Raw genomic sequence first — 21,335 nt, 5'->3', positions numbered from 1 at the left:
TTCTCCTGCCTCTGCATCCTGAGTGCTTAGATTAAAGGCATGTGCCACCATATACATAAATGCAACTTTTTAAAATTCATCATTTTAATTATATCTACAACAACGCTATGTACTAATAAGATTATTTTATAAATGCTTTAGAAAATTAGGAGAGTAGTTCACAACTGACTGTCCATTTTAGAATTTTTAAAATGTTCCTCTTCACATTATTATCCCATAGGTGTTCCACATTGTTGTATTCCTGCTACCCATGAAAGTTTATTTTATTTTGATTTTTTTTTAGTGTGTATGGTGTTTTGCCTGCACATATATGTGCAGGACATTTGTGTGTAGCCTGTGAGGAGGCCAGAAGAAAGTGATAGATACTCTGGAACTAGAATTACAGATGCTTGCTGGTCACCATATGTTTGCTGGGGACCAAATCAAAGTCCTCTGTAAAAGCTTCAAGTGCTCTTAGCTACATCACCACTCCCCTATATGAAGTTTTGTATGTTACATCTTTTTTTGACAAGATATGCCACCTTAAGGACCTACTGTGTGATTATGCGGCCTTTCCAAAAGCACCTTTCCTGGAAATGTTCATGAATGTTTAAACTTTCGCCACTTTAGCATGAAACTCTATCCTTCTTTACTAATTATTGTAACAATAAGAAAACCTCTATCAGAGATTCTGTATTCCAACACGGCCAGTGAGATGAGATTATCAGTGTTGCACTGCTAGTCAATGAAGATAAAGTTCAACTCTGCCAGCTCCTTCTGTGTGTTTTCTCTAATCCCTATTTGCTCAGAAGGTAGTGCTATCCTATTTAGTACTCGTAATTCAGTCGAGCCACACTCCAGACAGCTATCATTTCAATATAATAATGGTCAGTCGCCTATTAATATAAGTAATAAAAGGTGGTCAGAAGTATTTCATGCATCAAAACTCCACAAGCTCCTAGGTTTCAAGTTTCTCAGCTCTTTTACTCATTGACAAATATGACTTTAGTTGAATAGCTGGTATGTTTCCATATTAAAATCCCAGCTGCTAAAGATCAGGGCCTTCTGTACCCCATCAACTAACTGGTGACCCCAAAAAACATCTCTCCCCGTTTCCCACTTAGAAAAGGCACAGAGAGCAAGCCATTCTCGAGTCCACCTTTGCAGCTCCTCCCTCCTGTCTCACAAGTTTTGTTCGCTAAAAGGAATCTTATTCTCTCTTCTTTTTATTAGAGCATGGTAATCAATAATTAGCACAAGGCTACTTCATTTTAGAATATGGTTGAACTCTAATCCCAACTATTTGAGAGGCCGAGGAGAGAGAATTGTGAGATCAAGGCCAGGCTAGGCAATAAAGTGAGAGGACGAGCTAAGATGGATGGATGGATGGATGGATGGATGGATGGATGGATGGATGGATGGATAGATGGATAGATAGATAGATGGATGATAGATAGATAGATAGATAGATAGATAGATAGATAGATAGATAGATGATGGATGGATACATAGATAGATGATGGATAGATAGATAGATGGATGATGGATGGATGGATGGGTAGATGATGGATAGATAGATAGATAGATAGATAGATAGATAGATAGATAGATGGATGGATGAATAGATAGATAGATGATAGATGGATGGATAAATAGATGGATAGATAGATGATGGATGGTTGGATGAATGGATGGATAATGGATGGATGGATAATAAATGGATGGATAGATAGATAGATAGATAGATAGATAGATAGATAGATAGATAGATAGATAGATAGATAGATGAGACAGACATGCAGACAGAGAGAAATAGATAATAGAAATTATAGACATACAGGCAGACGTGGTTAAATATTGTTGGTATGATGGAAAAAAGCCAACAACTTCATTAACAAGCAAAAAAAAAAATCTTTTCTTCTGAACCACATTTTTGTCTTCACTTTGAAGTGAAGGATCATGTGTTAATTGAGCATAGGAGACAAATGGGTTAAAATCTTTCCCACTTGTCCCCAGATGTCCCAGGACCAGTTGGAGTACCATTCCTCGCTGACAACCTAACCAATGACTCCTGCAAGCTTACATGGTTCTCTCCAGAAGATGATGGAGGCTCCCCCATCACCAACTATGTCATTCAGAAGCGGGAAGCTGACCGCAAAGCATGGACCCCTGTGACCTACACAGTCACTCGACAAAACGCTACTGTACAGGGTCTTATTCAAGGAAAAGCCTACTTTTTCCGAATTGCAGCTGAAAACAGTATTGGCATGGGGCCATTTGTCGAGACACCAAATGCCCTTGTCATCAGAGATCCAATAAGTAAGTACAGTTGAAAACAAGCTATGGTTAACCACTCTGCTCTTCATTTGATACAACACTATAGTGTGCATGTGAGTATGTGCTTGAATGTGTGTGCCTGTGTGTGTATCCCTTACATGATATCCACTTGTCAAGCTTTAAGATAGTTGTTAAATGTCTGATGTGACTGTGTCTGTGACCATGAAAGAAAAAAAATGGCAGGGATGTGTAGGAGTCCTCAAATCCCTTCCCTATATTTATTCCATTGTTTGGGGTTTTGTTTTAAATAAGTTTCCTGTTCGGTGATGTAAGCAAAAACTGAATAGTTTTCCTAATTCTCAAACTGCCTTCTCTTAAGATCTTTTGTTATTTAACCCAAATGAAGCTCTATTTTCTCACCTCTTGGAGTGCTACGGCGAGAACAGTTTTGAGACACAGTGAAGTCTGGTTTGGTTTTTAGAAGTATCCCTCAGGAAAGGGTACTTATGCTACTTTCCAACATTCTCACTGTGACACTCTTGGCATTGTCATAATATTTACAGCTGTCCCAGAGAGACCTGAAGACCTAGAAGTCAAAGAAGTCACTAAAAATACCGTGTCTTTGACCTGGAATCCTCCTAAGTACGACGGTGGATCAGAAATTATTAACTATGTCCTAGAAAGTCGCCTCATTGGCACTGAGAAGTTCCACAAAGTTACAAGTGACAACCTGCTTAGCAGGAAATACACTGTGAAAGGCCTAAAAGAAGGTGACACCTACGAGTACCGTGTCAGTGCCGTCAATATTGTTGGACAAGGCAAGCCATCATTCTGCACCAAGCCGATCACATGCAAAGATGAGCTGGGTATGTGTCCGCTACAGTCTATGCTTTGAAAACATCGACCTATAATCTTATCCTAGAGTGACAAGTATGACTTTTGTCTGTAACTCTGCATTTTAGCTCCCCCAACACTTGACCTGGACTTCAGAGATAAACTTACAGTCCGAGTTGGTGAATCTTTCGCCCTCACTGGCCGCTACTCAGGCAAACCAAAGCCCAAGGTTGACTGGTTCAAAGATGAGGCGGATGTGCTGGAAGATGACCGCACCCACATCAAGACTACTCCCACGACACTTGCCCTTGAGAAGACTAAATCCAAACGCTCAGATTCTGGAAAATACTGTGTAGTTGTGGAGAACAGTACAGGCTCCAGGAAAGGTTTCTGTCAAGTCAACGTTGTTGGTAAGTTTTATTTATCTTATCAAGAATAATAGAGCCTTTTTCCTTCTAGAAGTGATAATATATTTTGTGCTATGATTTCCTTTCTTTTTTTCTGCAGACCGTCCGGGACCACCAGTAGGACCTGTCATTTTTGATGAAGTCACCAAAGAATACATGGTTATTTCTTGGAAACCACCTCTAGATGATGGGGGAAGTGAGATTACCAATTATATTATTGAGAAGAAGGAGCTGGGTAAAGACATATGGATGCCTGTGACTTCTGCCAGCGCTAAAACAACGTGCAAAGTCCCAAAACTGCTTGAAGGAAAAGATTATATCTTCCGGATTCATGCTGAAAATCTGTATGGAATAAGTGACCCTCTGGTGTCTGATTCAATGAAAGCCAAAGATCGTTTCAGTATGTAGTATGGTTGGGGGATGGCCCAGTGCTTGGCAGAGTTAATAGGGAAGTTGAAACTTTTAACACATTTTGCAAATGTCTATTACAGGAGTTCCTGATGCACCTGAGCAGCCGATTGTCACAGAGGTCACCAAAGACTCTGCTCTAGTAACCTGGAACAAGCCAAATGATGGAGGAAAGCCCATCACAAACTACATCCTGGAAAAGAGGGAAACTATGTCTAAACGATGGGTTAGAGTTACCAAAGAGCCTATCCATCCATATACCAAGTTTAGAGTTCCTGATCTTCTAGAAGGATGCCAGTATGAATTCCGGGTTTCTGCAGAAAATGAAATTGGCATTGGAGATCCAAGTCCACCATCCAAACCAGTCTTTGCTAGAGATCCAATTGGTACAGTATTAAAACATTCATTCAATTTTCATACAGTTCAACTTTTCTCAGCAATATTTTAACTTCTTTTTAAATTTTTGTCTTTGATTATGTAGCTAAACCAAGCCCACCCATTAATCCTGAAGCAGTAGACACGACCTGTAATTCAGTTGATCTAACTTGGCAGCCACCACGTCACGATGGTGGGAGCAAGATCCTAGGATACATTGTGGAGTACCAGAAAGTGGGAGATGAAGAGTGGAGACGAGCCAATCACACTCCTGAGTCATGCCCTGAAACTAAATATAAAGTCAGTGGTCTCAGGGACGGTCAGACCTATAAGTTCCGAGTACTGGCAGTCAACGAGGCTGGGGAATCAGACCCGGCCCACGTTCCTGAACCAGTTCTAGTAAAGGACCGACTAGGTGAGTGAGATTCTGTGATCTGCAATTGTGAGAAGTAGGCGCCTGTTGTATACACTTCATTAGAGTATGCACTAAGGAATCCTCCATTGAAGGCGTTTTTCCTTATTTTAGAACCTCCTGAGCTGATCCTTGATGCCAACATGGCAAGAGAACAGCACATTAAAGTGGGTGACACCCTGAGACTTAGTGCAATCATCAAAGGTGTGCCGTTCCCAAAGGTAACCTGGAAAAAAGGAGACAGAGAGGCTCCAACAAAAGCACAAATTGATGTTACTCCAGTTGGAAGCAAGCTTGAAATTCGCAATGCTGCCCACGAAGATGGGGGAATTTATTCTCTAACTGTGGAGAACCCAGCTGGTTCAAAAACTGTCTCAGTGAAAGTACTGGTCTTAGGTACGCATTTTACTGTTCATGCCATTAAAAAAAAACATAAAAACCTCAAATACCTTTTTCTTGTCACTTAACTATTATTTAATACATTTCAGATAAACCTGGGCCACCTAGAGACCTGGAAGTCAGTGAAATTAGGAAAGATTCTTGTTACCTTACTTGGAAGGAACCACTGGATGATGGTGGTTCTGTTGTGACCAACTATGTGGTTGAGAGGAAAGATGTTGCCACTGCCCAGTGGTCCCCTCTTTCAACTACGTCAAAGAAGAAGAGCCACATGGCTAAACACCTGAACGAAGGCAACCAGTACCTCTTCCGAGTAGCTGCCGAGAACCAGTATGGACGTGGTCCTTTTGTCGAGACGCCCAAGCCTATCAAGGCTTTGGATCCACTCCGTGAGTTACTTTTCTGAATACAGACTTTTGTGTGACCGGATTTGGGATAATTGTTTATTCATCATAACTTTTCTTTCAAAGATCCCCCAGGGCCACCCAAGGACCTACACCACGTAGATGTCGATAAGACTGAGGTCTCTCTTGTTTGGAATAAACCAGATCGCGATGGTGGCTCTCCAATCACGGGGTATCTGGTGGAGTACCAAGAAGAAGGTGCCACAGATTGGATTAAGTTCAAGACTGTGAAAAACTTAGAGTGTGTTGTTACGGGCTTACAACAAGGAAAGACCTATAGATTCCGGGTTAAAGCTGAAAATATCATAGGTCTTGGTCTCCCTGATACGACTATCCCAATAGAATGTCAAGAGAAACTCGGTAAATTTTGGTTTGGCATTATAATTTTTTATTTCTTCTTTAAACCATTCATACTGTGAAAATTGAAATCTAATGACCTCTTCATTTCTTTCTAGTGGCTCCATCTGTGGAATTAGATGTGAAGTTAATTGAAGGGCTCGTTGTAAAGGCTGGTACCACAGTAAGGTTCCCTGCTATTATAAGAGGTGTACCTGTCCCTACTGCAAAGTGGACATCAGATGGAATTGAGATTAAAACAGAAGATCGCTACACAGTTGAGACTGACGGCTTCTCATCAGTGCTGACCATTAAGAACTGCCTGAGGAAGGATACTGGGGAATATCAGCTCACGGTTTCCAATGCAGCTGGTACCAAAACAGTAGCTGTCCATCTTACTGTCCTTGATGTCCCCGGTCCCCCAACAGGTCCTATTAATATTCTGGATGTCACCCCTGAATACATGACTATCTCATGGCAACCACCAAAGGATGATGGAGGAAGCCCAGTGATAAATTACATTGTTGAGAAACAAGATACTAGGAAAGGCACGTGGGGTGTTGTCTCTGCAGGAAGCAGCAAGCTGAAGCTGAAGGTCCCCCATCTCCAAAAGGGCTGTGAATACGTTTTCAGAGTCAAAGCAGAGAACAAGATGGGTGTTGGCCCTCCCCTTGACTCCACACCTACAGTCGCTAAGCACAAGTTTAGTCCCCCATCACCTCCTGGCAAACCAGTGGTAACCGACATTACTGAGAATGCGGCAACGGTGTCTTGGACCCTGCCGAAATCTGATGGCGGCAGTCCGATAACTGGCTACTATGTAGAGCGTCGAGAAATAACTGGCAAATGGGTGAGGGTCAACAAAACACCTATCGCTGACCTGAAGTTCAGGGTGACTGGACTCTATGAGGGAAATACATATGAGTTTAGAGTTTTTGCTGAAAATCTGGCTGGACTAAGCAATCCATCCCCAAGTTCTGACCCAATAAAAGCTTGTCGGCCCATCAAACCACCAGGGCCACCTATAAATCCTAAGCTGAAAGACAAGAGCAAAGAATCCGCGGACTTGGTGTGGACAAAGCCCCTCAGTGATGGCGGCAGCCCCATCCTCGGATATGTAGTAGAGTGTCAGAAACCCGGCACCGCACAGTGGGATAGAATCAATAAAGATGAACTGATCCGGCAGTGTGCCTTCAGGGTACCCGGACTGATTGAAGGAAATGAGTACAGATTCCGCATCAGGGCAGCTAATATTGTGGGTGAGGGAGAGCCGAGAGAACTGGCAGAGTCTGTGATCGCAAAAGACATCCTTCATCCTCCGGAAGTAGAGCTTGATGTGACATGTCGTGACGTCATTACCGTTCGGGTGGGCCAGACGATCCGCATTCTCGCTCGCGTCAAAGGCAGACCTGAGCCAGACATAACGTGGTCTAAGGAGGGCAAAGTCCTGGTCAAGGACAAGCGGGTTGACCTGATTCACGATCTGCCTCGTGTGGAGTTACAAATTAAAGAAGCCGTCAGAGCCGACCATGGCAAGTATATCATCTCTGCTAAGAACAGCAGTGGGCATGCCCAAGGGTCGGCCATTGTTAACGTTCTTGACAGACCTGGGCCTTGCCAGAATCTGAAGGTCAGCAATGTCACCAAGGAAAACTGCACAATTTCGTGGGAAAATCCACTAGATAATGGTGGCTCAGAAATTACAAATTTCATCGTAGAATATCGTAAGCCAAATCAGAAAGGCTGGTCAATTGTTGCCTCAGACGTCACCAAGAGACTGATCAAGGCCAACCTGTTAGCCAACAACGAATACTATTTCCGTGTTTGCGCGGAGAACAAAGTAGGTGTTGGGCCAACCATTGAAACAAAAACTCCAATTCTGGCCATCAACCCTATTGACAGGCCAGGCGAGCCAGAAAACCTTCACATTGCAGATAAAGGAAAGACATTTGTCTATCTAAAGTGGCGACGGCCTAGTTACGACGGTGGCAGCCCAAATCTGTCATACCATGTTGAGAGGAGGCTGAAGGGCTCTGCTGACTGGGAGAGAGTGCACAAAGGAAGCATTAAGGAAACCCATTACATGGTTGACAAGTGCGTTGAAAACCAGATTTATGAGTTCAGAGTGCAAACTAAGAATGAAGGTGGAGAAAGTGACTGGGTTAGGACAGAGGAAGTTGTTGTGAAGGAAGACTTACAGAAGCCAGTTCTTGATCTGAAGTTAAGCGGGGTGCTAACTGTCAAGGCAGGGGACACCATTAGACTCGAGGCAGGAGTGAGAGGCAAACCATTCCCAGAAGTGGCCTGGACCAAGGACAAAGATGCTACAGATCTTACAAGATCACCAAGGGTCAAGATTGATACCAGCGCCGAGTCCTCAAAATTCACTTGTACCAAAGCCAAACGAAGCGACGGTGGTAAATACGTAATCACGGCAACTAATCCAGCCGGCAGTTTTGTGGCCTACGCTACCGTCAATGTTTTAGATAAGCCTGGGCCTGTAAGGAATCTGAAAATCACGGATGTGTCCAGCGATCGCTGTACTATTCGCTGGGATCCACCAGAAGACGATGGTGGCTGTGAAATCCAAAACTATATCCTAGAAAAGTGTGAGAGCAAGAGAATGGTATGGTCTACCTATTCCGCGAACGTCCTGACACCCAGCGCCACAGTGACCCGTCTCATAGAAGGAAATGAATATATTTTCAGAGTCCGTGCAGAAAACAAAATAGGCACAGGACCTCCAACAGAAAGTAAACCCGTCATAGCAAAAACCAAGTACGACAGACCCGGCCGCCCTGATCCTCCGGAAATCACCAAAGTGAGCAAAGAGGAGATGACGGTGGTTTGGAATGCTCCTGAATACGACGGTGGGAAGTCTATCACGGGGTACTATTTGGAGAGGAAAGAAAAACATGCCGTCCGCTGGGTCCCTGTCAACAAGAGTGCCATCCCCGAGAGACGGCTGAAAGTGCAGAATCTCCTCCCAGGACACGAGTATCAGTTCCGTGTCAAGGCAGAAAATGAGGTTGGCATTGGAGAACCAAGCTTACCCTCCAGACCAGTGGTGGCAAAAGATCCCATAGGTAAGATGCACCTCCTTTTTTCTAATATTAAGCCAATTCTTAAAATTAAGTATCTGACCAAAAAAGTAATTATCTGACAAACAGGTTGTTTTATATTCTTAAAAACAGCATTTTGGCTAATATTTCTCCAAATAGACTTTTTGCCATATCACCAAAAAATATGCACTGGTAGACTCTAACTTTTAGAAAGGAATGTAAAGAAGTCTTGGGAATTAAGAAATTAAAATGACCTTGTTTGGATTGAAAATTAACTGTAAAATTAATATAGTAAAGTTTCATGAGGCTGGGGAGGTAGCTTAGTGAGTAAAGTACCCACCACACAAGCCTGAGTTCAGATCCTCAACACTCATGTACAAAGTCAGGTGAGACAGCACATAGCTATAACCCCAGGGCCAAGAAGGGGACATAGATGGACAGATCCCTGGAGTTCACTGGCCAGCCAGTCTAGCCAGCTGGTAAGTGATAGTTTCAGTGAGAGGCCCTGTTTCAAACAATAAGGTGACATGCCATAGAGAAGGATACCCAGGTTTGACCTCTGGCCTAAACATGCATGAACTCGTATGTACACACTCTCAAGACATGAGCACATATATACAGTAAACACAGAGTAAAGAATAGAATCGCTAGTGATAATTGATGTGTACATTTTTTATATAATTTTTTTTTCTAGAACCACCTGGCCCGCCAACCAATTTCAAAGTGGTTGATACAACCAAAAGTTCCATAACTCTGGGATGGGGAAAACCAGTCTATGATGGGGGTGCACCCATAATTGGATATGTTGTAGAGATGAGACCCAAAATAGCAGACGCCTCACCCGATGAGGGCTGGAAAAGGTGCAACGCTGCTGCCCAACTTGTTCGCATGGAATTCACAGTCACCAGTTTGGATGAAAACCAGGAGTACGAGTTCAGGGTGTGCGCCCAAAATCAAGTCGGTATTGGGCGCCCTGCAGAGCTAAAGGAAGCCATCAAACCTAAAGAAATCCTCGGTGAGGCTTCTCTTTAGTGGTGGATACCCGTCCACATTTCTTCTTGTGGGGCTCCCTCATGTCTGCAGAGTCCACTAATGCCTTTGATGTCACCTGCAGAGCCTCCAGAGATCGACTTGGACGCCAGCATGAGGAAACTGGTCGTCGTGAGAGCGGGCTGCCCCATTCGGCTGTTTGCGATCGTGAGAGGACGCCCCGCCCCCAAAGTCACATGGCGCAAAGTGGGTATTGATAATGTGGTCCGAAAAGGACAGGTCGATCTCGTCGACACCATGGCCTTCCTTGTCATCCCCAACTCTACCCGTGATGACTCGGGAAAATACTCCTTGACCCTGGTGAACCCGGCAGGAGAAAAAGCCGTTTTTGTGAACGTCAAAGTACTAGGTGAGTTAGCCAAAAGCTTTTTCTTCCCCCCACTGCTCCAAAAGCGAATGAGTTAATAGGAATGCTGACGAGACATGTGGCTGCTTCTTTGCAGATACTCCTGGGCCTGTGTCTGATTTAAAGGTTTCGGATGTCACGAAAACATCATGTCACGTGTCCTGGGCCCCTCCTGAAAATGATGGCGGGAGCCAAGTGACACATTACATTGTGGAGAAGCGTGAGGCAGAAAGAAAAACATGGTCTACAGTTACACCCGAAGTGAAGAAGACAAGCTTCAACGTCACCAACCTTGTCCCTGGGAATGAATATTACTTCCGAGTAACTGCTGTCAATGAATACGGCCCCGGGGTCCCAACAGATGTCCCCAAACCTGTGCTTGCATCAGATCCTCTCAGTAAGCAATCTCGTTTCTTTCCCACTTTGACTCCAGCCCTCTAGTTTATCAAGGCCAAGAGGTCAATATGATTATAATCTACTGGATCACGGTCAATAGATCGTTAGGATTATAATCTGCCAGAAGGAACTTGATTTGTGAGGCCCTAATAGTGCAGTAAATACCTCTCTTGGATAAAACATGTATTAGTTGCTTCACATAACACTTTATTATCAAGATGTTGAACCACGTATCCCATATAAGTCATAGTGAAACTCTTACATACATTAACAGGTTTATAAAGTTACCTAATTTTCTAAATTATGTTCTTTCCCTAGGTGAGCCGGATCCTCCAAGAAAACTGGAAGTAACAGAAATGACAAAGAACAGTGCTACGCTGGCCTGGTTACCTCCCCTGCGTGATGGGGGTGCTAAAATCGATGGCTATATCATTAGTTACAGAGAGGAAGACCAGCCCGCAGATCGCTGGACGGAGTACTCGGTGGTCAAAGACCTCAGCCTCATTGTCACCGGCCTAAAGGAAGGAAAGAAGTACAAATTCAGAGTTGCAGCCAGGAATGCTGTCGGCGTCAGCCTGCCAAGAGAAGCTGAGGGCGTCTACGAAGCCAAAGAGCAGCTCTGTGAGTTGTTGGCCTTCATGCTCTGTGGAAGGGGTTTTGGCTGCATGGGGATCTGTTCCTCTTGCCTGGATTTTCTGTATTGTTCCTAAGCTAAGCAATTGTATTTATCTTGTTGAGTAGTCATTGCTTCCTTTAGGCCCTATGATAAAAAAAAAATGTCTGTAGACATTTCTCCTTGAGTTTGTACAACACAGGATACAACCTATCCTTATGTAGGCTATATCTGATATTTTCTATTGTATTTAAGAAGTTTTAAAAATATTGGTAGCTTGGCCCTCTTGTGGGACTCCTAACAGTGGGGACAGGGGCTGTCTCCTACTCTTTTATAGGTGGCTGAGATCTTACTCCTCATACTTGGTCACCTTGCCCAGCCTTAGCATATGGGGCGGTGCTTAGTCTTACTGCAACTTGATATGATGTTCTGTTATCCCCATAGGAGACCCGCCCTTCCCTAAACGGAAACCTAGGAGGAGTGGATTGAGGGGATGGGAACTGAGGAGAGATTTGGGGGAGGGACAGGAAGGAGGGAAAATAGCAGCTGGGACATAAATTATTTTATTTTGAAATTTTTCAATTATTAAAAAATTGCTTATACATTCAATCATTAATTTGAAACACCTAGTGGCCTACAACCCACAATTCGAGAAATCCAGATAAAACTCTCCCGCTAAGAAATGGGTTTTGTCTTTGCTTTCAGTACCACCGAAGATCCTCATGCCCGAGCAGATCACCATCAAAGCTGGGAAGAAGCTCCGAGTAGAAGCCCATGTGTATGGGAAGCCCAACCCCATCTGTAAATGGAAGAAAGGGGAGGACGAAGTTGTCACATCCAGCCACCTGGCCATCCATAAAGCGGACAATTCTTCGGTCCTGATCATAAAGGATGTCACCAGGAAAGACAGTGGTTACTACAGCCTCACAGCAGAAAACAGCTCAGGAACGGACACTCAGAAAATCAAAGTTACAGTCATGGGTAGGTTACCCGTGAGACAAGTGCCCATTAAAACATGGAGATCAGGTTCCTTTCTTTTTTTTTCTTAATTTTTCTCACTCTGTTCTTATGTTTCTTTCCTCTCGGTTTATGCAGACGCTCCTGGCCCACCCCAGCCTCCATTTGACATTTCTGATATCGATGCTGACGCTTGCTCCCTGTCTTGGCACATCCCTCTTGAGGATGGTGGCAGTAGCATCACCAACTACATAGTAGAGAAGTGTGATGTAAGCCGTGGGGACTGGGTCACAGCTCTGGCTTCGGTCACCAAGACGTCCTGCAGGGTCGGAAAGCTGATCCCCGGACAGGAGTATATCTTCCGGGTCCGTGCTGAGAACAGATTCGGCATTTCAGAGCCTCTCACATCTCCAAAGATGCTCGCTAAATTCCCATTTGGTGAGTGCTGCTGGTGGTGGTGGTGTGTGTGTCTGTTGTTCTTTGTAGGCTGTTAGTTTAAAGCAGAAACTGACATTTCCCTGTCTTCATCTCCAGACGTTCCTAGTGAGCCAAAAAATGCACGAGTCACTAAAGTCAACAAAGACTGCATATTTGTCGCATGGGACAGACCAGACAGTGATGGAGGAAGCCCCATCACTGGTTACCTGATCGAACGCAAAGAAAGAAACAGTTTACTCTGGGTGAAGGCTAACGACACTGTCGTCCGGTCAACTGAATATCCTTGTGCTGGCCTTGTAGAAGGTCTAGAATATTCATTCAGAATTTATGCGCTAAACAAAGCTGGATCCAGCCCACCTAGCAAACCAACGGAATATGTTACCGCAAGGATGCCAGTAGGTAGGTAACCACTGTTTGGAATTGTAGAGACACATTTAAATCTTTGCTTCTGAAAGTTAGCATTTCCATCCTGGAGTAGGCTCTACCCCTCACATGAAATGCACTCCATGTAAATGTATACCAAGCCCTGAAAAGTAGATGCCGGATGGATGACTGCCTTGACATGATTGTTATCCTGTTGAGTAACACGGGAGTGGTGCTGTGAGGATTTAAACTTCTGCTAGTGAGACCAACCTCGAGACTATTTCTTTTTGCTTTAGATCCGCCAGGGAAACCTGAAGTTGTTGACGTCACCAAGAACTCTGCCTCCCTAATCTGGGCCCGTCCAAAGCATGACGGAGGCAGCAAAATTATTGGCTATTTTGTAGAAGCTTGCAAGCTTCCTGGTGATAAGTGGGTTCGGTGCAATACCACACCTCACCAGATTCCCCAGGAAGAATACACAGCCACGGGGTTAGAAGAGAATGCTCAATATCAATTTAGAGCAATCGCCAAGACTGCTGTGAACATTAGCCAGCCTTCTGAGCCTTCCGACCCAGTGACTATTCTTGCAGAAAATGGTAAGAGTTTATTGCAAATTAAAACACTTACAGTATCCATAATAGTCATGTTTCCTGGCGAAATAAATAATTACTTAAAAACAAACAAAAATACTAAATGCATACTATGGAAAAGGGGAGAGTAAATGACAAGGAGTTAACTTTGTATTTAGCACTAAAAATTATGCTTATGAAACAAAAAACAGGTTACAAAATTAAAGAATGTATGATTTTTATCATACATAGTCACAGAATGATGACAAAGAAATAATAAACTAAGAGTGCTGGGAACTGGGTGGAATTATGGGAATTTACTTTTATCTATTGCAGTATTGCCAAATTTCTATGTTAAACGTATTTTACTTATGTATTAAGTATGAAACTTAAAAAATCAGGGGCTGAGGAAAGGGAGATGAGAGGGAGAGAATGTTAAAGTTTCAGTCTGACAGGAAGAACCAGTGTTGGTAACTCTGCATGGTGCCAGAGTTAATAACGTGTTATAGATCTCAAGATTACAAAAAGAGTAGACAATAACGATGCTGACTGAATAGGTGAGCAGACTGTTGTATGAGTTTGCTTGATTGAATCATTCCACAATGCAGACTTTTGCAAAAATACTGTACTCATAAATGTATATAGGAATTATTAAATAAAAAATGGTTGTAGCACTAGGGCTGCAGGGGTTCAATCCCAAGTATTAAAAGTTAATAGTTAATAATAAGATAAAAAAAATCTCATTCATGATGGATTTATCGCTGTTATCAGTAATAATTGCACAGTGCGGCTTTGCATAATGAAGACCGTCAATCTTCTTCCCTTCCAGTTCCTCCCAGGATAGAACTCAGTGTCGAAATGAAGTCTCTGCTTACTGTGAAAGCTGGGACTAACGTCTGCTTGGACGCTACTGTGTTTGGTAAACCAATGCCGACAGTTTCCTGGAAGAAAGACGGCACTCCAGTAAAACCAGCGGAAGGCATAAAGATGGCGATGAAGCGGAACTTGTGCACCTTGGAGCTGTTCAGCGTGAACCGGAAGGACTCGGGAGACTACACCATTACTGCCGAAAATGCCAGTGGTTCCAAATCAGCCACCATTAAGCTCAAAGTACTAGGTAATTAAAGAATGTGATTACAGTCCCACGCTTCTCTTGGCCTGTAAATACAAGGTGGATTTGCCAATGAACTCCTATGATCCCAGCATCTGGGAGGAGGCAGGAGGGTCAGGAGTTCAAGGTCATGCTCCTCTATTCAGGGAATGCTAAACCAGCCTATTCTACAGATGCCCTGTCTCAACCACAACAATAAGCAAAGTATGTCCTAAGAATAAAATCAATAGCATTGCAGAATAGTGTCTTTATGAAGGATGAGTGGTCAATCACATATTCCAGCTACCTAGGATTGTGAGGGAGGTGACCTCTAGGTCATATAGGAAGTTGCTGACAATATAAAGAACGCAGCCCACTGTCTAGATGTCTTCTCCGTATTCATTCCCCTTTTTCGAAAAATAGTTCATTTTTCTTCTCCATTCTTTCAGATAAGCCAGGTCCTCCAGCATCTGTCAAAATCAACAAGATGTATGCAGATCGTGCCATGCTGTCTTGGGAACCTCCTCTCGAGGACGGAGGCTCAGAAATCACCAACTACATTGTTGACAAGCGGGAAACGAGCAGGCCCAACTGGGCTCAGGTCTCTGCGACTGTGCCCATCACCAGCTGCACTGTGGAGAAACTGATCGAGGGTCATGAATACCAGTTCCGCATCTGTGCTGAAAACAAATACGGAGTGGGCGATCCCATCCTCACCGAGCCAGCAATTGCTAAAAACCCATACGGTAGGAGCGCTCTCCAGCGGGTTGCCCTCTACTTTCTTAAACACTCTTTTTGCCTAGGAGACTAACGCATCGTTCCATCTCTGCAGACCCACCTGGACGCTGCGACCCTCCTGTCATTAGCAATGTCACTAAGGATCACATGACAGTCAGCTGGAAAGCCCCTGCCGATGATGGTGGCTCACCTATCACTGGATACTTGGTTGAAAAGCGGGAAACTCAGGCAGTTAACTGGACTAAAGTCAACCGAAAACCTGTCATAGAAAGAACGCTAAAAGCAACGGGTCTCCAGGAAGGCACCGAGTATGAATTCCGAGTCACAGCTATAAATAAAGCTGGACCTGGCAAACCCAGTGATGCATCCAAAGCCGTCTATGCTCAGGACCCCCTGTGTAAGTGTGCTTGAGAGAGTCCCGTGCTCTATATTAAGCGTTAAACAGCCAGACAGGAAGTTGTCACTAAACCTTTCTGTTGTCATTTGTCCTCAGATCCTCCGGGTCCACCAGCTTTCCCTAAAGTATATGATACCACCCGTAGCTCTGTGAGCCTCTCATGGGGCAAGCCAGCCTTCGATGGAGGGAGCCCCATCATTGGTTATCTTGTGGAAGCCAAGCGAGCCGATTCTGATCACTGGGTGAGGTGCAATTTACCAGAGAAGCTGCAGAAAACCCGCTTTGAGGTGACCGGCCTTATGGAAAACACCGAGTATCAGTTCCGCGTGTACGCCGTCAATAAGATCGGCTACAGTGACCCGAGTGACGTGCCGGACAAGCACTGCCCCAAGGACATCCTGAGTAAGTACTGCCAGCAGACACAGGGGAGGCTTTCTGCCCATCATAGTCTAAGAGACAGAATCAGCTCTGGTGCAGACACAGCTACAAGTTCCCGGAGCCCAGGTCAGGAGGGGTAGGTGGCACTTCATGGTTCTTAGCAGGCCAAATGGAATAGGTGGATTTCAAAAGAAGAAAGAATTTTATTCTAAGAATAAAGAGGTTTTGTTTTTTCTTTTTTAAGTCATGGCCTATCTATTACCCTCCTGCCTGTTATTCACTCAGCCACACACATCTTCTCTAAGTATGCAACTGGAAGGCTCCTAGAAGTCCCCTTCCTTTCTTCTATTTGTTTCATCTCCAGAACTCCTTCCCACCTTCAAAAGGTTTCTTAGCAGCGTATTTATAATCTATTATATACTTTTCATCCTACAATGAAATAGCAAAGGGAGCCAGAGCATATGCAGGATGCTGTCACTGAACATAAGACAGGAAACTCAAGGTTGAAGGAAGAATTTTCTCAGGCATAGACAGAGGCTTAGCTCTGCAGGGTACATGTGAAGAGGAAGACAGGCCCTTCGAGGAATACTTGGTTGGGTCAAAAGTGCATGAAAAAATAAGGGACCAGAGAGAGAGGCTAATGGTCACAAGGGCAAACTGTTCTTCTAGAGGATCCGAGTTTGGATCCCAGCACCCACATCAAGTGACTGAAAACTGCCTGTAACTTCACCCCCAGAGATCTAGTGCACATTTCTGGCTTCCATGGATTCTGCACTCACATATGCAGATGTAAACATAAACACATATTCAAAAATAAAAATAAAGGACTTTCAAGAAAAATAAAAATATCAACAGAGTATCGAATTTTTCAGAATGTTTACAAAAAAAAAACCCCAAAAAGTCAGTTTTACAAAGGAAATGTATTTAGGAATGATAGAGCGGTCTTTAGAAATACGTATGATGCTGAAATTTTACGGCTTTGACTTTCTTCACCCCCACGTTCAATAGTTCCACCCGAGGGAGAACTCGATGCTGAGTTAAGAAAAACACTCATTTTACGTGCTGGAGTTACAATGAGACTCTACGTGCCTGTCAAAGGACGTCCACCTCCAAAGATCACTTGGTCGAAACCAAACGTCAACCTAAGAGAAAGGATTGGATTGGACATAAAGTCCACTGACTTTGACACTTTCTTGCGCTGCGAAAACGTGAACAAGTACGACGCGGGGAAATACATCTTGACCTTGGAGAACAGCTGTGGGAAAAAGGAGTACACCATTGTAGTCAAGGTGCTCGGTAAGTCGGCTAAGAGCCATGTATGTTTGAAACCAGCGTTTGTGTGCTTTCTCAATGTGTTCATTTCTTGCTTAACCTCTACTTGCTATTCAGATACTCCCGGGCCACCTGTCAATGTGACTGTTAAGGAAGTATCCAAGGACTCTGCATACATTACCTGGGATCCCCCCATTATCGACGGTGGGAGCCCCATCATCAACTACGTGGTTGAGAAACGGGATGCAGAGAGGAAATCCTGGTCGACAGTGACCACGGAGTGCTCAAAGACAAGCTTCAGAGTCTCTAACCTGGAGGAGGGGAAATCCTACTACTTCAGAGTGTTCGCTGAAAATGAGTACGGCATTGGGGATCCGGGTGAAACACGTGACGCCGTCAAAGCGTCAGGTGAGCAATGGACTGTGACCCACCCTGTTGAACTACCGCCCACCTTGGTTGTCTGGGCCTTAGACTCACCGCTTCTCCTCTTTTAGAAACCCCTGGACCTGTCGTTGACCTCAAAGTGCTGGCCGTGACTAAGTCATCCTGCACCATTGGCTGGAAGAAGCCTCGCAGTGATGGTGGGAGTAGAATTACTGGCTACGTGGTGGATTTCCTGACCGAAGAAAATAAGTGGCAGCGAGTTATGAAGTCGTTGAGCCTACAGTACTCCGCCAAAGATCTGAAGGAAGGGAAGGAATACACCTTCAGAGTGAGTGCTGAAAATGAAAACGGAGAGGGAACCCCAAGCGAGATCATCGTCGTGGCAAAGGATGACGTTGGTAAGTGTCTCCCTGTGCAGCCTCGCTTCCTCTCTCCTGTCATCAGAAGTAGAAGCTGGGGCCCTAACAGCCTGGCTTACCAAATGCATACCTTTTAAAACTGATCTGAGGTGACTGTCTAGTCCTAATAATTCCAATACAAATAATCCGTCTCCACCTTTCTTTTTTTTAAAACAGTGGCTCCTGATCTTGACTTAAAGGATCTACCTGATCTGTGCTACTTGGCTAAAGAAAACAGCAACTTCCGCCTGAAGATCCCCATAAAGGGCAAGCCAGCACCATCCGTGTCTTGGAAGAAGGGGGAGGATCCCCTAGCAACGGACACCAGAGTCAGTGTCGAGTCCACCGCGGTCAACACGACTCTTGTAGTATATGACTGCCAAAAATCCGACGCTGGGAAATACACAATCACGCTGAAGAACGCCGCTGGCACCAAGGAAGGGACTCTCTCCATAAAGGTTGTTGGCAAGCCTGGCATCCCCACTGGACCAATCAAATTTGATGAAGTCACAGCGGAAGCCATGACCTTGAAGTGGGGTCCTCCGAAGGACGACGGAGGTTCTGAAATCACCAACTATGTCCTAGAAAAGAGAGATTCTGTGAATAACAAGTGGGTGACATGTGCTTCCGCCGTCCAGAAAACCACCTTCCGTGTCACTAGACTGCATGAGGGCATGGAATACACCTTCAGGGTCAGTGCTGAAAATAAATACGGTGTGGGAGAAGGCCTGAAGTCCGAGCCAATCGTTGCCAAACACCCATTTGGTAAGTGTGTTAAAGTAAAGAATAAAGTGACATATGGCTTTGTGGAGGTTCCTTTGCATAAGTCTGACATCGTCTGCCTTTCCCTGTAGATGTGCCTGATGCTCCCCCACCTCCCAATATTGTGGATGTCAGACACGATTCAGTATCTCTAACATGGACTGATCCTAAAAAGACTGGTGGTTCACCAATTACAGGTATTTAATTTACAGTTTTCCTTTGGCTTTTTATCAGTGTTCTTCAGAAATATCTTGTTCATATAATTATCTTCATATCTAGTAATGCATTTTCCATATATACAATTGACGTTTAATTCATTTAACTTAATTGAAAACCCCCCAATGCAGCAGTTCATAACCCAAGTAACTATCTACTGTTTTTCAAAAGAAAGGTAATACCTATGTATAGTGCAAGAAGAAAACCTAGCACCATGCCTAGATGATAAAGGTATGGATAACAAAGAAAGGTCATCTTTTCAATATATCTGCAAAGGAATAACTTGAGTACAGTGTGTGTGTGTGTGTGTGTATTTTAAAATAATCTGTATAATATCTATCTGAATTGATATATTCTTGGTCATTTTTAGGGTATCATATTGAATTCAAGGAAAGAAACAGCCTTCTATGGAAGAGAGCTAACAAGACTCCTATAAGGATGAAAGATTTCAAAGTGACCGGATTAACTGAAGGTCTTGAATATGAATTCCGAGTTATGGCTATCAATCTAGCAGGCGTGGGCAAGCCAAGCCTGCCCTCGGAGCCAGTTGTAGCCCTTGATCCGATTGGTAAGCCATTAAGAAGGAGAAGCCTCGGGGGGCAGTGCTGCAGGAGACAAGCATTGGTGGTTTGTTTGACGGGTTTTCTTTTCTGTTTTAGATCCTCCTGGAAAACCTGAGGTTATTAGTGTGACAAGGAATTCAGTGACTCTCATCTGGACAGAACCCAAATATGACGGTGGTCATAAATTAACAGGGTACATAGTCGAGAAGAGGGATCTGCCGTCTAAGTCTTGGATGAAGGCCAATCACATTAATGTTCCAGACTGTGCCTTTACTGTGACTGACCTTGTCGAAGGTGGAAAATACGAGTTCAGAATCCGAGCGAAGAACACAGCGGGTGCTATCAGCGCTCCCTCCGAGAGCACAGGAACCATCATTTGCAAGGATGAGTACGGTAGGTGACACTGGCCTCTGTCCCAGGTAAAAGGCAGAACGTGAAACCTCCTCCATTTTCTGATGAATTTATCCTTTTTCCTCTGCAGAGGCACCAACCATTGTCCTTGATCCCACAATTAAAGATGGGCTGACAGTTAAAGCAGGGGACACCATTGTTTTAAGTGCCATTAGCATTCTTGGAAAACCCCTTCCAAAATCAAGCTGGTCCAAGGCAGGAAAAGATATCAGACCATCAGATATTGCTCAAATAACTTCAACCCCAACATCATCTATGCTGACAGTCAAGTATGCCACAAGAAAGGATGCTGGCGAATACACCATCACTGCTACAAATCCTTTTGGCACAAAGGAGGAACACGTGAAGGTTTCGGTCCTTGATGTACCTGGTCCCCCAGGTCCCATTGAAATCAGTAACGTTTCTGCTGAGAAAGCAACACTTACATGGACACCTCCCTTGGAAGATGGCGGGTCACCAATTAAGGCTTACGTTCTTGAAAAGAGAGAAACTAGCCGGCTTTTGTGGACAGTGGTTTCTGAAGATATTCAGGCCTGCAGGCATGTGGTAACCAAACTCATCCAAGGAAACGAATACCTTTTCCGTGTGTCAGCAGTCAACCAGTACGGCAAAGGAGAACCTGTTCAGTCTGAACCTGTCAAGATGGTAGACAGATTTGGTATGTAGTGCATGCAGTAGCTGCGGTAGTGACCACCGTGAAAGCATTCAAGTTCAGTAAATCGGGAACTTACCACAAATCTGCCTCTTTTTGTAGGTCCCCCAGGCCCTCCTGGAAAACCAGAGATATCAAATGTCACTAAGAACACTGCCACTGTCAGTTGGAAGAGACCCACTGATGATGGTGGCAGCGAGATCACAGGGTATCATGTCGAAAGGAGGGAGAAGAAAGGCTTGAGATGGGTGAGAGCCACAAAGACTCCAGTTTCTGACCTCAGGTGCAAAGTAACCGGGCTCCAAGAAGGAAACACCTATGAGTTCCGTGTCAGTGCGGAGAACAGAGCAGGCATTGGTCCCCCAAGCGATGCCTCAAATCCTGTTCTGATGAAAGATGTGGCTTGTGAGTATTTCTCATCTTTTCCAACCCCCTTCATTTGAGCCTTC

The 21,335-nt window shown here is 44.3% G+C and overlaps 1 protein-coding gene across 2 annotated transcripts in view; it reads left to right on the top strand.

Moving 5' to 3' along the window:
* Ttn (titin) overlaps positions 1-21,335 on the top strand; it is a 272,179-nt gene that overhangs the window by 201,007 nt on the left and 49,837 nt on the right. For both annotated transcript variants that reach the window (XM_087900088.1, XM_087900089.1), the window contains 31 exons: positions 1,996-2,298; positions 2,820-3,122; positions 3,219-3,500; positions 3,598-3,897; positions 3,989-4,291; positions 4,387-4,695; positions 4,807-5,088; positions 5,181-5,480; positions 5,562-5,855; positions 5,951-8,917; positions 9,588-9,908; positions 10,008-10,292; positions 10,387-10,686; positions 11,004-11,306; positions 12,004-12,279; positions 12,394-12,693; positions 12,790-13,092; positions 13,353-13,652; positions 14,455-14,742; positions 15,165-15,461; positions 15,548-15,850; positions 15,947-16,252; positions 17,237-17,524; positions 17,618-17,908; positions 17,995-18,282; positions 18,460-19,047; positions 19,137-19,241; positions 19,631-19,828; positions 19,920-20,216; positions 20,305-20,892; positions 20,989-21,291. In XM_087900088.1, the coding sequence (XP_087756214.1) occupies positions 1,996-2,298; positions 2,820-3,122; positions 3,219-3,500; positions 3,598-3,897; positions 3,989-4,291; positions 4,387-4,695; positions 4,807-5,088; positions 5,181-5,480; positions 5,562-5,855; positions 5,951-8,917; positions 9,588-9,908; positions 10,008-10,292; positions 10,387-10,686; positions 11,004-11,306; positions 12,004-12,279; positions 12,394-12,693; positions 12,790-13,092; positions 13,353-13,652; positions 14,455-14,742; positions 15,165-15,461; positions 15,548-15,850; positions 15,947-16,252; positions 17,237-17,524; positions 17,618-17,908; positions 17,995-18,282; positions 18,460-19,047; positions 19,137-19,241; positions 19,631-19,828; positions 19,920-20,216; positions 20,305-20,892; positions 20,989-21,291 (12,171 nt within the window). The remainder of the gene's footprint in view (positions 1-1,995; positions 2,299-2,819; positions 3,123-3,218; positions 3,501-3,597; positions 3,898-3,988; positions 4,292-4,386; positions 4,696-4,806; positions 5,089-5,180; positions 5,481-5,561; positions 5,856-5,950; positions 8,918-9,587; positions 9,909-10,007; positions 10,293-10,386; positions 10,687-11,003; positions 11,307-12,003; positions 12,280-12,393; positions 12,694-12,789; positions 13,093-13,352; positions 13,653-14,454; positions 14,743-15,164; positions 15,462-15,547; positions 15,851-15,946; positions 16,253-17,236; positions 17,525-17,617; positions 17,909-17,994; positions 18,283-18,459; positions 19,048-19,136; positions 19,242-19,630; positions 19,829-19,919; positions 20,217-20,304; positions 20,893-20,988; positions 21,292-21,335) is intronic.

This window comes from Myodes glareolus, chromosome 21 (genome assembly GCF_982192425.1).
Source record: "Myodes glareolus chromosome 21, mMyoGla1.1, whole genome shotgun sequence".
NCBI classification, from domain to species: domain Eukaryota; kingdom Metazoa; phylum Chordata; class Mammalia; order Rodentia; family Cricetidae; genus Myodes; species Myodes glareolus.
This window is presented reverse-complemented; position numbering and strand designations above follow the sequence as displayed.